Below are 15,189 nucleotides of genomic sequence, written 5' to 3' on the forward strand. Positions count from 1 at the left end.
CAGGAGCCTGGTACAGCAGTGCTATTTCTAAGCCAATTGAGGTGAAGATTTTCAAAAGATTTTCTGTCCAGCAGGGGTGGACTGACTGTACATTCAACTTGCCTGGGTATAGCTGAACTGCTTTATTCAGAGGCTACTTGTCATTGCTGTTGAATGTGACCTCACCATTTGGGTTCAGTCCCTGTTGGCTCATTATAACCCACAGCAATAAACAATATATCCAAAACACCTTATTAGAGTAAATGCTCAAACTCTTCCCTCCCTCGCTTTTAACAATGGCTCGATGCACAGAATAACAAGAGCTCATGCACACTTCACTAGTGAACACCCTAGGGCAATGCCTTGTAGTTGGGCTGTCCTAGTTTTATGAAGAAACAGGCTTGGTATAGTACAAAGAATATTTGTCCAGGGCTCAGGGAAGTCCTAGCTCTGTCACCACTATGTTGACATGTGACCTACCCAATCTATTGCTTAATCTAAAGGAGAGTGCCACTAGATGCAGAAGAATTAAGGTCCCTTTCAATGTTAATATTTTCTTATCACCCAAGAGCATTTTGAATCATCTTATTTTAATATCTTTGGATAGTTCTTGAAGACATCATACCTCACATTCACAAAATTGTTTCCAAATCAAGTGTTTAACACTGGTAGGCAAATACTGTAAATACAATATCACAAGGTGTACTGAGTTAAATAGTGTCTTCCCAAAATCATGTTCTCCTAGAATCTCAGACTGTGGCCTTATTTGGAAATAGGGTCTTTGAAGATGTAATTAGTTAAGATGAGGTCATACTGGATTAGGGCATGCCCTAAGTCCAATGACTGGTGTCTTTATAAGAAAGCCATATGGGCTGGGCATGGTACTGACACCCTAGCACTCTGGGAGACCAAGACGGAAGGATCCCTTGAGCTTAGGAGTTCAAGACCAGCCTGAGCAAAAGCCAGACCCTGTCTCTACAAAAAAGAGAAAAACTGGCTGAGCATCATGGCACGTGTTAGGGTAGAGATGCTGGTGCACATGGGTTTTGAGAAAGATTTCTCCAGACAAAGATTAGGAGAGAAAGAAGGTTTATTTACCTTTCCCTGGGGGGAAGGGAAAAGGACCAGCATGGAGGTGGAAAGAGGAAGAATGCGCTGGCCCCAAAAACCAGCTATGGGGCTTTTTAGTGGGGGCTGTAAAAATGGCAGGGTACAGTGGAGAAACTGCTGCATCCGCTCCTTTCTTTCTTCTTGGTGGCAGGTAGATAAGAAAAACTGCAAGGATGTCAAAGTCCACGAGTTGGCTCTTCTGCCTTTCCTTGAAGAAGGGATTATCACAAGAGATGTGACTCTATCCTCCAGATATGTTGGAGGCTTGGAGCTCACGCTCTGTTGTTCCCTTAGGAACTATTTAGGCTGTAAAAAAGCAGATTCTCAAAAAAAAAAAACAAAAAACAATTTTGAAAGAGGAAGATTTACGTCTCTTTTCCATCCACTGAGGTCTTTTCAGAAGTTGTGCAATACAGAACTCCTGCAGCGTGCCCATGCCCCATTACCTTAGTGAGAGAACTCACAGGATTGATCTTTAACTGTTACTGGTGAAATTGTGGGATTCGGTATCTTCCTGTTGGTTTTGCAAGACCCGCCCCTTTCTGCACATGTCTGTAGTTCCAGCTACTCGTAAGGATGAGGCAGGAGGATCACTTGAGCCCAAGAGTTTGAGGTTGCAGTGAGCTTTGATGACGCCACTGCACTCTAGCTGGGGCAACAGAGCAAGACCCTGTCTCAAAAAAAAAAAAGAAAAGAAAAGCCATATGAAGATGCAGAGACACAGAAAAGAAGGTGATGTGAAGATGCAGGCAGGAATTGGCATAAGCCAAGGCATGCCAAGGACTGCCAGCAACCACCAGACGCTAGGAAAAAGCAAGGAATAATTCTCCCTTGCAGCCTTCAGGAGCATGGCCCTGTCAACATCTTGATTTCAGGCTTCTGGCCTCCAGAACTGTGAGAGAATAAACTCTGTTGTTTTAAGCCACCCAGTGTGTGATACTTTGTCACAGCAGCCCTAGGAAACTAATAACCAGGTATTGATATGCTGTAACCGGTAATGACTCATCTTGTTCTCCCAGAACTACCCGAGCTCTGTTACAAACACTATAACATCTTGGACCTTGTGAATATAATAAAACACTTACAGTCCAAGATCCTGGTTTCAGAGGATCAAAACAGCTCTGATGATTCTTGGATTTCCTTCTACAAGATGCTAAATATATTTTCAAAGAGGTAATTTCTCCTTTTATTTGAAAAAGTTATATCCTCTTTTACAGAAACTACATTCCTCTCCCTTGAGGCTTCTGGAATGGGGATACTTTTTGCTTCCCTGTTACAGCAAGAACTCTCTGCCTGAGTATTTTCTGTGATCTGTGATATAGCTGTCCTATCTATGAGATTCTGCCAAGACACACACCATCATAAAGTCCATCGCGTGACACAATTTTAAAACAAGTCCTCTAAAGAATACCACTGGCAAAACAGATAAAACAGTGATATTCTTGTAAAGTATACTCTAAAATTGTAAAATATGAATGATGTGAGAAGGCCTATTCCTTCAATAATTCCAAAAATTCATCAGCTCTACCCTAGGTAAAAAGGAGGCAATCAAAGACTTAACAGCATATTTTACGGTCCCACGAGCTGTCAGGAACACATTATATTTCTACTTAGGTTTCTTATTTGCTTGCTTAATGTGTATCTCTGTGTATTCTGAATTTCAAGAAGCAGTATATGGATGTCAAATTCTTCTGTATGCCCAAACTAGTCACTTAAACACCGGATCTGCTCATATTGTATCAACTGTTGAGAGTATATTTACCCTGCCAGCCTAGTGCCCAATTCCGTTTTTAGCATCCTGATGAGATGGGTTGAAATGGCTTTTTTCCTTCATTCAACTGACATTTTACAAAGCATCTACAGTGGTACGCAACTCTGTTAGGATACAAAGCTGAAGCAGACATGGTCTTTGCTCGCAAGCAGTTCATAGTACAGGAAGGAGACAGACCCATAAACTACGGAGAATGCCTAGGCTTCAAGGCACACAGGCAGAGTTCCCATGTCAGTTGAGCTGTTTCCTAGCTCAGTAAGCTGGAGAAGGTATGTAAATTCTCTAAGCACTTGTTTCCTTATCTGAGATATGTGAATAATACTACCTATACCATAGGATTATTGTGGAACCCTGGAATGAGGCTTTATATTTAATGCAGAGTGCCCGGTACACAGTAGCTGTTCAACAAATGTTTAGTTTTCATTCCCTTGGATAGCTCATGTGAACTAACAGTAATATGTATTATAAAAATACAATAACCATAAGAATTACCAAAATAACAACAACAAATCCATGCATGGTCAATATCATTATTTTTTATATAACAATCACCATTCTGAATGATAACTGTTATATAGATCAATCTTCTCCTCTCATCCCAAACTTTCCATAACACATTTATGAGATTAATATTCAGAGAACAGAGATTTTATAATTTTGGAGCCTTGTTCAAAAAAAATCTTTAAAATGCATTTACTGTGGCAAGATACTAATAAAAATTTTGGTTCCCTAACAATTTTGATGAAGAAGAAAATACATATTTATAAAGATATATACAACTCTGTGACTATTCTACAGCCATTATTCATTAGGGTTGGTAGAAATTAATTTAATGGAAATTCTTTAGTTCTGTGCTGACATTTCCTCATCAGTCAATCATCCCCTTGGGTTGGGATTGGGGGGAATTTTCCTTGGTAGGGATTTAGTTCCTTTACATAATGCTACTTGTCCTGAATCAACGCTTTCACAATGCTCCATTAAACTTCTTTCCAAATTGGTTGATTTCTCTGCAAACATTTCTTGCCCTTTGTTACCTCCATGGTTTTTTTTTCCTCCATGCCATTAATTTTGTCTGAAATACTTTATCTTCCTATCTTTAGCTAATCAAATCCAAGCCTGTCTTCTAAATCCAGCTCACATCCAGTTTCCATGGAGCTCTCCCAGACCACTGTCTCCCACTCTCTTCTGACCTCACTGCCTTGCCAAAATCACATTCACTGGTGTACTGCTACTTCCGCTGTTATGTTTACTTTGTGTTACTTATTTTATAACTTCATTTTTCATGAAAATGAAAAACGTCTCCACAACTGAATTATAAACTCTTTGAGACCAGGAGCCAAATTATGTTAGAATTGAGCATAATCTTTTACACATAATTGAAATCTAAATATTTGTTGGTTGGTTAGAATACATGAGATACAACAATTGCGAATTTTAAGTCCTCCTTCAGCAGGAATAGCAGTTAGCACAATCTGACTTCTTTCCATATTAAAACAGAAGATATTACTGAAAACTCAAGATGAATTAAACTACTGGCATATCTTCTTCCTCTACAGAATTGTATAAACATTTTGAGTAGTAATAGAATTGTACAAATAAACTTATTTTTAATAGTAATAGAATTGTACAAACAAGCTATCTCAGAATTTAAGCAAGTGCTTATTACAACCAGCTTTATTACATAATAATAATGTTTATACTTTAGTCAGTAAACTTATTTAAAAAATTATTCATTGAGTTCCTAACTTGTACAAGGAACCACACTAAGATCTGCTAGGAGAAGAGATGAATAAAAGACTGGGCAAGGCCTCAACACCCAATACTTTAATAGAAGAGACAGACTTAAAAACATTTTACAAAACAAAAGTTAAATAAGCAATACAATATAGCGAGCTCTACTTAGTACTGTGTGTGATTAATTTCAATTGATAGGGCTCAGGAACCAACTGCCAAAAATAAAATAAAATGATAACATTTGAACTAGGCCTGGAAAGATAATTAGGACTATGTAGACCAAGATGGCAGAAGATGATTCTGGGCTATACACTCAGGAAGAGCAAAACATAGAAGGATGAAAATATACTCTCACCCCATCTTCAGCTTCTCTCAGTAGGGGATCTCACCCGCTACTTCATGAGAAAAAAACAAAAGGCATTCCTCTCCTATATCTGAAAACATATTGACATTTCTCTTTCTCTTTCCCTTCTATCTCAAGGGTCCTCATCCTTTCCCACAGCTAAATTTTCCAAATTGCTCTGACTCTCTCACTGTTTGTCTCCTATCAGATCTTGTTCCAGCACTCAACCTCTCTCTCATTCTCTTGTGGCCAAATTTTTGAAAGAACAGTCTCTATTTGTTATCTCTACTTCATCTCTAATCACTACTCAGTTACATAAGTTTAACTGTCTCTTAAATCTTATATAATGTGTTCTTTTTGTTCAGTAAAATAAAGTGAAATAAGGATTTACTTTCCGATTTCATCCTTTCTTAGTTTTAAAATAAGTTAACCAGTATTTTCAAAATTTATTTGCTATATTCAGGAACCAGAGAATGTATAGTCTCTGACTACAATATATCATGTCCAGAAAGTAAATTATTAAACAGCAGAGACTACGTATTTTCAGTAAAGAACCTGTTATTGTAGTGATCAATGAGAATCCTGAACCTTAAACATACTGTCCTCTCAGTGTACGTACCTTCCTCTAACTTAGCACTCTTTATAATTCTTCAGACAAGAATAAGTACAATGTGCAATTCATCTTCCTCAGCAACATAAAGGAGGAACTTTCAAGGAAATTATTTCACCCAAGTCAGGGTCCTCAATCTTTCTTGGAAGAGCAGAGTAAGATAAGGTTTGATGTCTTGACACTGTACTGACATACCTAGAGAAGAGACAGCTCCAGTGCCTGACTGATGTTCTGGCTCTTTGGCAGTTTCATTTACTAAAGGAATAATGCCTAAGATGGTTTCTCCTCTTATATATGATAAATAGCTAGAATTCTCCATAACTTACTTTGCTCACCTTTGTTGCCTTCAAAGCCAAATGTATCAGCACCCATTAACCACCCACAGTAATATCTGAAGTGCAAAGAACCACCCATATGTTATATAAATCTAAGTCTTTTCATGGACAGTGAGTGCTACGTGCACTAGTCTGTGAACTGTTGGGCAATAGATAGATCTCAGCTCATCTTTTCAGACTTCTTTTGTAAGGGACACTTTGGAAGCTCATTGAATAATCCAACGATCTCCCTTTGTCTTTTAAAAATAAATTTATTCCACGCACACGCCTCCTTTTTAAAATGGCTCTCTTCAAAGTAGACAACAATCAGAATGTCAGAAACTTCTGTTTATCGAAAGAAGAGTTTACAAATCTACTAAATGGGTTAGATTTAATTCCATAAATATTTGTCAATAGGCTGAGTTATATTTAATAATATTTTAATATTCCCATAAAGGCCACCAAACAAATGTTTTGACTAAAAGTCAAATCCAAAACTTCAGGCCCACTAATATTTGTAAAGGTCAGGCAAATGGAGGCCCACATTCAATGTCTAAGTATTTAAAAGTTACAAGTCGGCGAGGCGCAGTGGCTCACACCTGTAATCCTAGCACTCTGGGAGGCCAAGGTGGGTGGATCGTTTGGGCTCAGGAGTTTGAGACCAGCCTGAGCAAGAGCAAGACCTCGTCTCTACTAAAAATAGAAAATTAGCTGGACAGCTAAAATTATATAGAAAAAATTAGCTGGGCATGGTGGTGCATGCCTGTAGTATCACCTACTCGGGAGGCTGAGGCAGGAGGGTTCCTGGAGCCCAGGAGTTTGAGGTTGCTGTGAGCTAGACTGACGCCACGGCACTCTAGCCCGGGCAACAGAGTGAGACTCTGTCTGAAAATAAATAAATAAATAAATAAATAAATAAATAAATAATAAATAAATGTTACAAGTCAAGTTAAACTATTAAATAACATATGGTCTTACCCTCCAATCTTGACAAATACACCTTCAACTACCTGAAGGTACAGGTTCCAATTTAGAATTCTTAGACTCCTTGAAGTTCCACATCATAACGTGCTCACATGGGAGTGAGCGAGGAAACTGGCAGGCCTAACTCATTGAAAAGTTGTGAGACCCGAGCCAAGGTCTCTGACAAAAACCAGGAAACAGATGCAGTAAAGAAACTGGTTAAGACCAATAGGAGCCAAGACAGTAACAAGAAGGACCTCTGCTCGTCCTGGTAGCTCATTATACCCTACTTATAACGTATTAGCATACTAAAAGAATTATTCCCACCAACACTGCCATGACAGTTTACAATCACCACGACAACCCCCAAAAGTTACCTTATATGGTAGAAAAAGAGGAGGAGTCGCCAATTCCTGGAAATCTCCATCCTTTTCCCAGAAAACCTATGAATAATCCACCCCTTATTCAACAAATAATCAAGAGATAGCCAAAACTAGAGCTTAACAACAATGTACTCTGTTTATGGGGTTGCCTGCTTGCTGTTTGTTTCTTTAATAAATGCTGCTTTCATTTCCAACTTAAGTCTTGCACTTGAATTCTTTCTTGCATGAAGCCAAGAACCCTCTTGGCCTTCAGGCTGGACCCCAGTTTTGGGGTCCACTTTTTGGTGTTCGAAGGGCCAGCCCATCCCCTTCTCTTCCTGTTCTCCGGTTCTGTGGACACGTTGAGGGGCCTTGCACACCTCAAACTGCTACCCCTTTGCCATCTCTCAGGCCTAAGCAAATACTCACTGGTTTTGTCCTACTAAGGACAGGTCCAGGGAAAAGGACCATACAAACTCTGGAAGCAGGCTCTGAGCTGTTTGGGGGCAGGAAATTCCAGAGTCCTGGTAGGTATAGGATGGGGTGATAGAGAGTGAGGATGTGGGCTAGTCACATCCACTTGGCACCTCAGATTTTTCACCCTATGGGTGAGAAGAGTAGAGCCTTCCAATTCACCAGTCCCAAAGCAGGATCCTGCTTGCCCAGGAGTAACAGCAATACTGGATAATTTACCAAATGGAGAATTTACCAGATCAGTCTTGTTACTAGTTAATACATCAGTAGAAACTAAATACATAAAAAAAATAAGTAGATAGATAAAACTCAAAATTCCAATTTCTAATCATTTCAGTTCCCTCAAGATCTATAATCAAAGGGTCTAATATTCATTTGGATCTACCCTATAGACTAAATCTAGATTCTGTACTTTCTTTACAAATTCATACAAATTTATAGAATTCTATTCAGATGCTAGAGGGAGCTAAAAAGACAAGAAGCAGAAGGAAGAGGGGAAAGAAGAGAACACAAAGTATCAAAGACAAGATCACACATACAGATGTAAGAGAAAGTGTCTATCTACATCATGATTAACCATCTGATAACGCCACTAGTATCACAGCTTGCTCTCACAAAGGCAGATTCATGCAGTTCACTCGTTAGCCTCCCAATGCCCCTATACTAGCCACTGTGTGCGTGGCAGGTCAAGCTGAATCTTGCCAGCATTTAAGTGGACACTGATGACAGCTTTCCTTACACAGAATCTCTTACCATAATACGCTGCACTGCAGTTTCCACTTTACTTAGCAAGAAAATGATTCTATTAATTTGAAAAAACTAATAAATAATTCTCATCACAATAAATATACATACTTCACAGGAAGGGAAGTATTTCAACTGGAAATCTTATTTATGTGTACTTACTGAGATTGTACCATTGTCTAGACCTATGGACAGTCTTCTTGTTTCCGGGTTAAAAGACATGCATGAACATGGAGCTGAAAGAAATGAACATGTTGATGAAATTAACAAAACGATGATTCTCATCGACTTAGGAGTGCCTAACTAGCTAAAAGTGTGGGGCTATTTTTCCCCACTATTTCCTGAAAAACAGTTCATTTAACACCCACTCACCAAAAAACAAAAACAGTAATTTTACAACCAACCCTTAGTTTTTCAGTTATCTGTTCAATGAATATAACAAATAAGATATTCTCAAACTGGGCAAGTTCCAAGGGGCTTGGTCTCAGCTTGTTGTCAGTATTGAGTCTAACTTTACTTGACTAGATTACCAATATTTTGCACTGTGTAATCTTTCTGTTACCACGCTTTCTGTTCCACCCTGATTCTATCTTAAATAGAAACAACCTATCCTTTCTGAACTAGGAAAACAAAAGAAAGATCTTGTTATCCCCCCCAGCCTCTTCACCCACATACATACACATACACACACTAGTATAGAAATCTATTTTTTGATTCAGAATTAATTTGGGGCATGTGAACTAAAGGGAGTTTTTTGCTTTTGGCATTCAGGAGGTGCGCGGGAGGCTGCTGATGGAAAACGACTGAAGATGTGTCTCGATCTAAAAGAGAACCAACTCATCATTAGGGCTAGACATTGTAGGAAAGAGACCAGGTGAGTCAGCACACCCAGTCCTGCACTGGGACTCCCTGTTCTGCAAGACTGACTGGCTGAGTACACCTGAGCCTAAGTAAATGAAGCATGCCCGGAAGCCACGTGTGGTCACCAAGTGCTTACTAAACAGTTGCTTCCAGGCCCCTGCATTCTCCTCTAACCTATGCTTGCTCCTAAGAATGGAGGCCTTTTGACAATGTACCCCGTGCTAAAACAGTTGTTCTAAAAAAGTCCAGCACAATTGTTAAATGTCTTCCCCCCCACCCGCATATTCACAGTAGCCCTGTAGATCATGAACTACTCATCATCATAATCATAATCAGCATCAAATATTTTTATTCCTACTTTTCACAGTTATTATTACATGTCTTACTCAAGGTCACATACAAAAAAGTTGGAAAAGGTTCGAAGACCAAACACACAGTCTCATTTTCAAACACCCAATTTATATTATCTTTAAACTATAAAAGAACTTCAAGCTCCACTGACAGAGCCACTTCAAAAACACAAACACATCACTTAGTAACATTTTTTTCATTTTCTATAAAAGGGCCCTGAACAAAACAACAAAAAAAATCTTCTAAACTGTATAAAGTATTTAACTGTTTTCTAATTTTCCATCATGATATATTCAGAAAATAAAAGCATACAAAAAAGAATTTTCCCCCAAAACTTACACCAGCACAACACACTATCTTCTTTCTGGTTAGCCACAAAATAAAACTGGATTCCCAAAAGTACACTGCTGAACAAAGTAATCACATCATATTTAGTGCACTGCCCTAAGGAAGTCAGTGTTACTTGCCCTTGGCCCATAAACTATGTCAACACAATTTCTATACAAATGCTAAAATGCCAGGTCTCATAATCCCATAACATTAAAATCTAATGATTTCATGGAAAATTATCATGTTAGCTGAAACAAATCAAAAGAAAAAACACATCGATTACTACTATGTAAAGTATATACACACATGAAAGTACATTATACATGGGAACACTAAGCATAGTTCTTGTGTTCAAGTGACAAGATTATTTCTATAACATTGTTTTTAATGTTATTGCTTTGCTGTTCCTATTAAAATTCATTTTAAATATCTAACTATTTACAAGATGTAAGCATGAGCATAGGAAGAAAAACTCAATTGCAGTCCCAAGGGGCTACAGACTAGCCAGAAACAACCTTATCATTTAGCTGCCTGCCTAACCATCTAAAAGTATTTTTTGTTATTTCCTTCAAAGTTCTTATCTGGTTTTGCTATAGTTAGAAAACTCACTGATCTTTGAATGTGATTTAAAAGACTTTTTTACAACATTGCATAGGCTACCCTTAAATCTACATTGCTATTTCTTTATTCCTTGTCCCCTCCAATTGCTATATTTCTTGCTATTCTTTCAACAAAAATTTAGAATGCTTATTACGTTCCAGGCATGTGCTACAATGATATATAAAGCATTACTGCCACCATCAAGGAATTTATAGATTGTGAAACCAACTGTATATAGGAACTGTAAGACTGGATTTCACCTCCTTGATTCAAATCACTTTTATATATAGGAAGAAACACTATCAGAATTCAAAAGCAAAAGACTTTTCCTACAAAGGAGCATAAACAAAAGAAATTTTTTTTTTTTTTTTTTTTTGAGACAGAGTCTCACTCTGTTACCCGGACTAGAGTGAGTGCCGTGGCGTCAGCCTAGCTCATAGCAACCTCAAACTCCTGGGCTCAAGCAATCCTTCTGCCTCAGCCTCCCGAGTAGCTGGGACTACAGGCATGCGCCACCATGCCCAGCTAATTTTTTTTTTCTATATATATATTTTAGTTGTCCATATAATTTCTTTCTATTTTTTTTAGTAGAGATGGGGTCTCACTCTTGCTCAGGCTGGAACAAAAGAAATTTTAACAGAAATCCTGCTGTTCTAGAACTCATATGCCTGAATCAAAGATGTTCTAGATAGGGGAATGCCAGAGTTAGACAGCATTAGCTCCCAGGTGCCCGAAAGGTACTACTACCCCTTTGAAGAGACATTCTGGGAAAACACTAGGCAAACCTGTGTGTGTGTGTGTGTGTGTGTGTGTGTGTGTGTGTGTGTGTGTGTGTGTGTGTGTGTAGAGAAAGGCTTTTGGTAAGTGAGTCTTATAATGCTTTCAAACCATTTCCCAACTGTGACACTCCCATAAGAACAGGCCTTGGGGTGGTTACTCATAGCCCTGGCAGAGCCAAAGAGGCAGAAAGTGAATCCAAAAGAATACTGATGCCCAGAATTGTTGTTACAGTAAATATCTTTCCTTGTGAGGGTCAAAGGAAAAATAGATTGACACAAAGATCCTTCTAACCTCAACTTAGCAGAAATTAACAAAAAAGCAACTCTATAGCCCACACAAAATGGTCTTTTAGCCATGTGAGACAAATATTAAACGGGCAAAACTGTCTGGGGAAGGATAATGAGATACAGTAAAGGAAAGGTAATTATGACTAAATGGTAAAGGGAATCCTTTCAAAGGAAGAGTGGGGGGAGACAAACAAAATATGATTTAAGCACAACATTTGTAGCTAGGTGGCAAAAAATGGCTACAAATATTTGTGATGCTTCACAAACAAGAACTCTGCTTTAAATGCTGTAAAACTAATAATTTATAAGGCAATAAATAAATAATTGGTCTCTCTGATGTCTAAACATGCAAGTTAGAGATGCACTGGCTGGGATTCTGTTCTTTTCTCCCACCTTCAAATTGCTCTCTCCAAAGAGAAGTGAGTGAAGTACCTGACCAGAACTATAAAATTATAATACAGTTACTGACTTCCTCTATCAAAGCTGCATCCTTGAACTCCAGATGAAATAAATACAGCATGATACAAAATGTGAAGATATATTTATAACCCTCACCTTTAACTGTTTTTCCCCATGAGAAACAATAACCACACAGAGTAAGATTCGTAGGGTGACCCAAATTTATCAAGACCTCTTACATACATTATGCTATATGTAGCTGGCCTGAGACTGCTCCTATACTCATCCAATAACTAAAACTCAAGGCCTTGATACTGGTCTTGTTGATGTTACAGTTTAGTTTCCTGTATTGTTCCCTACGTTTTTATTAAAATGTAGGAAAAAATGATTACAGTTTCTTGATAAAATAGTATTGGACTCATTTTCCATGCTACCTGAATAAGATTTCCCATATGCCTTTTTTGTCTCAGACTAATGACAGTCAAAAGAATGTACTGGAAAAATTTTAGAAAGCAATGAAAAGCACAAATAAACTAGACATTTGTGCAGTCTATGGGTAATGGGACCTCTTATTCTCTTTTATTAGTATCAGGACTTTAGACCTTGATGGTCTGTCAAAGTCTCACCTTTAAAATTAAACACTTTCATAACATTGAGTGTTTGGTAAAATGAAGGCTTTGTGATTTAAGGCAGTTATTCAGCTTAAAGTTCAGGGAAAGCTAAAATAAAGAGAAGCTCCAGTATGTGTGATTATATTAATGACCATATTATTTGAAAGGGAAAAGCTCAAGAGATATGAGCTCTAGACAAAGGGGACTCAGGAGACCAACATCAACCTCAACAGAGTCAATAATTAAATAGATTGGAGAGAAAGTGACTATTTTCATTTCTGATACTTTTATCCAACAACTAGTATTAAAAAAATTGCCCTTGCTTATTTAAAAAAATGTAGTTGAGAAGAGGCAGTCTCAAAATACTTCCATCTGGGGGAAAGTTTCCTAATTTCTATTATACCAGTAATTCTTTCATTTTATGACTAATTTATTTCTGTCCTTTGCTGACCAGTTGAACTTTGTTCAAATAAACACAAGTTTCACTGAAGGTTAAGCTTGGATTTCAATCACAGTGCTTTATAATGCTAAAGGCATTATTTGGCAAGAGACACTAATCTTCATGAGAGGTTCTGGTTGGAACCTTAAAGCTAAATAAACAGCAATACTTCTGCAAATAAAACTTTAGGTGTTATAGGCATCCCAGTGAAGTTAAATGTCAGGATTCCACACTAAGAAGGTCTCTAACAGAGCCTCCAATGAGCATTACATCCCTACAATGCAAAGATTTAATTCATGGCCACTATTTCACTCAGCCCTGTTTGTCATAGAACATTATTTATCATAACAGATTTATAGTACTCAACCCATGCCTTATTTCATTAACATTTCTATATTTAGGACTTCGATTGTTTGGCACTCAAAAGCATTTTTCATTTAAATCAAATGTTTATGCACTCCACTAATCATTTTGTTTTCTTTTAATCTAGTTTCAGTAACATCAGCAAAGTTACAGTGAATTAGAAGTGGTCACTTTTTCTCCCAGACAAGTTTTAAGTTATAGTAAAGTGGTTTTACTACAGTAAATTTTAAAATGCCCCATCAGATGAAAATCAAATAAGAGTATGCTAAATAAATCCTGTACTTAGATTAATTAAAATCTGATATATTCAATTTGGATGATATATGTTTTCCTTCATTTCCATTAAAAATCAAAAGTTCCTTGGGTACCTTTTCTTCTTAGTAAATACAGAATTAAGAGATCATATTATGTTATGGTTTTTAAAATGTAAATAGTAAAAACAATAAGTTGTTTTTATTTAATTTTAACAAAAAAACATTTTACACATAGTTTTATAATATAACCTATACCAAAAAGAAACCAACAAATGGAGCAATACATTCACAACCAGGAACCCAGGAATTATTTGAAATAAGGTATAAATTAAAAACAGAGTGAGCAGTTCTCAATTATACACATATCTCCCAGTCTGCCAAGAAACTCTCTCAGCTGAGTTTAAAGATGTTTAAGTCTCCAAAACAATCACTACTTTATAAAAACAGAAACTTCTGAGTTCATTATTTTAAATACCTTTTTACCACTAATCTGTCCACATGAACTTTTCCCCAAAACTCCAACAAACCCAGCAGATGAGGTGGAATAAGTACACAAACCATCTCTACAGTCTTAAGTTGTCTAAAGTCTTCCTCACCAAGGGGAAAACTAACATTTGCAATTTACATACAAAATAACTCATTTCCAGTCCAGTTATAAAGCATATGACCATATTAATCAACTTAATTTTCCAAATCCCCAGTTTTGAGTTACCTGTTGCCTTAAGACTACAGTCTCAATAAACGGGAAAAGGAAATCAACCCACCCACAAACTCACAAATTAGTTGATTGTTCCTAATAACTCTAGGTTAACATCAGTAATGATAGCATATATTGTTAAATACCAAGAAACTGAAGGTATTTTACAAATAGTTATTTGACATATCTGATAACCAAAATATTTTTGCAAACTTGCAAACAAAGAAAACAGTTTATCTGTTAGAGCTCAAAGCAGAGAAAATATAAAGGACTTGCCCAGAATGATTCAGCAAATAGACAGCCAAAATGAAAATCAAATTCCAATTTCCCCCCATACCCCAAGCACAGGTTCTAACCTACAAGCTATTTTGAATACTCCAATTTGAAACAATGCATTTTGGGGGCAGTAAATTTAATGTAAATAACAGAATATGTTCAAATGTTCATCTTAACTAAGATAATTTACTTAATGTATTTCCCACTTCATTTTACAAAGAGTTTGAAATGGCTTAAAAAGCAGATACAATAAAACTAAAAATAAATAAATAAAAAGTTACAACTATGGGAAAATATATATATAAGAACAGAAAGAAAATTAATCTAAGGATTTCTTGGGAAACTTAGTAAATTTCACGCTTCACATTATCCATAAGGACCAAGTACCAAGTCCTTCATGCTGTTTCTCCCAACCTTTTTTGCCTCATGATACACACAGAAAATTATATTTGTACAGCTACTGAAGTAAATGGAAGAGACTAACCTTCCCTCCACCCCTCTTCCACCCGCTCCCCACACCCCTTCTTAGCTAAGCAG

The 15,189-nt window shown here is 37.2% G+C and overlaps 1 protein-coding gene across 2 annotated transcripts in view; it reads right to left on the minus strand.

Annotated features, from left to right (window-relative positions):
- Positions 1–15,189, minus strand: part of WDFY2 (WD repeat and FYVE domain containing 2) — a 144,107-nt gene that overhangs the window by 66,615 nt on the left and 62,303 nt on the right. For both annotated transcript variants that reach the window (XM_045567304.1, XM_045567305.1), the window contains exon 3: positions 8,567–8,640. In XM_045567304.1, coding sequence (XP_045423260.1) covers positions 8,567–8,640 — 74 coding nt within the window. The remainder of the gene's footprint in view (positions 1–8,566; positions 8,641–15,189) is intronic.

The sequence above is a fragment of the Lemur catta genome, chromosome 13 (assembly GCF_020740605.2).
Source record: "Lemur catta isolate mLemCat1 chromosome 13, mLemCat1.pri, whole genome shotgun sequence".
NCBI classification, from domain to species: Eukaryota; Metazoa; Chordata; class Mammalia; order Primates; family Lemuridae; genus Lemur; species Lemur catta.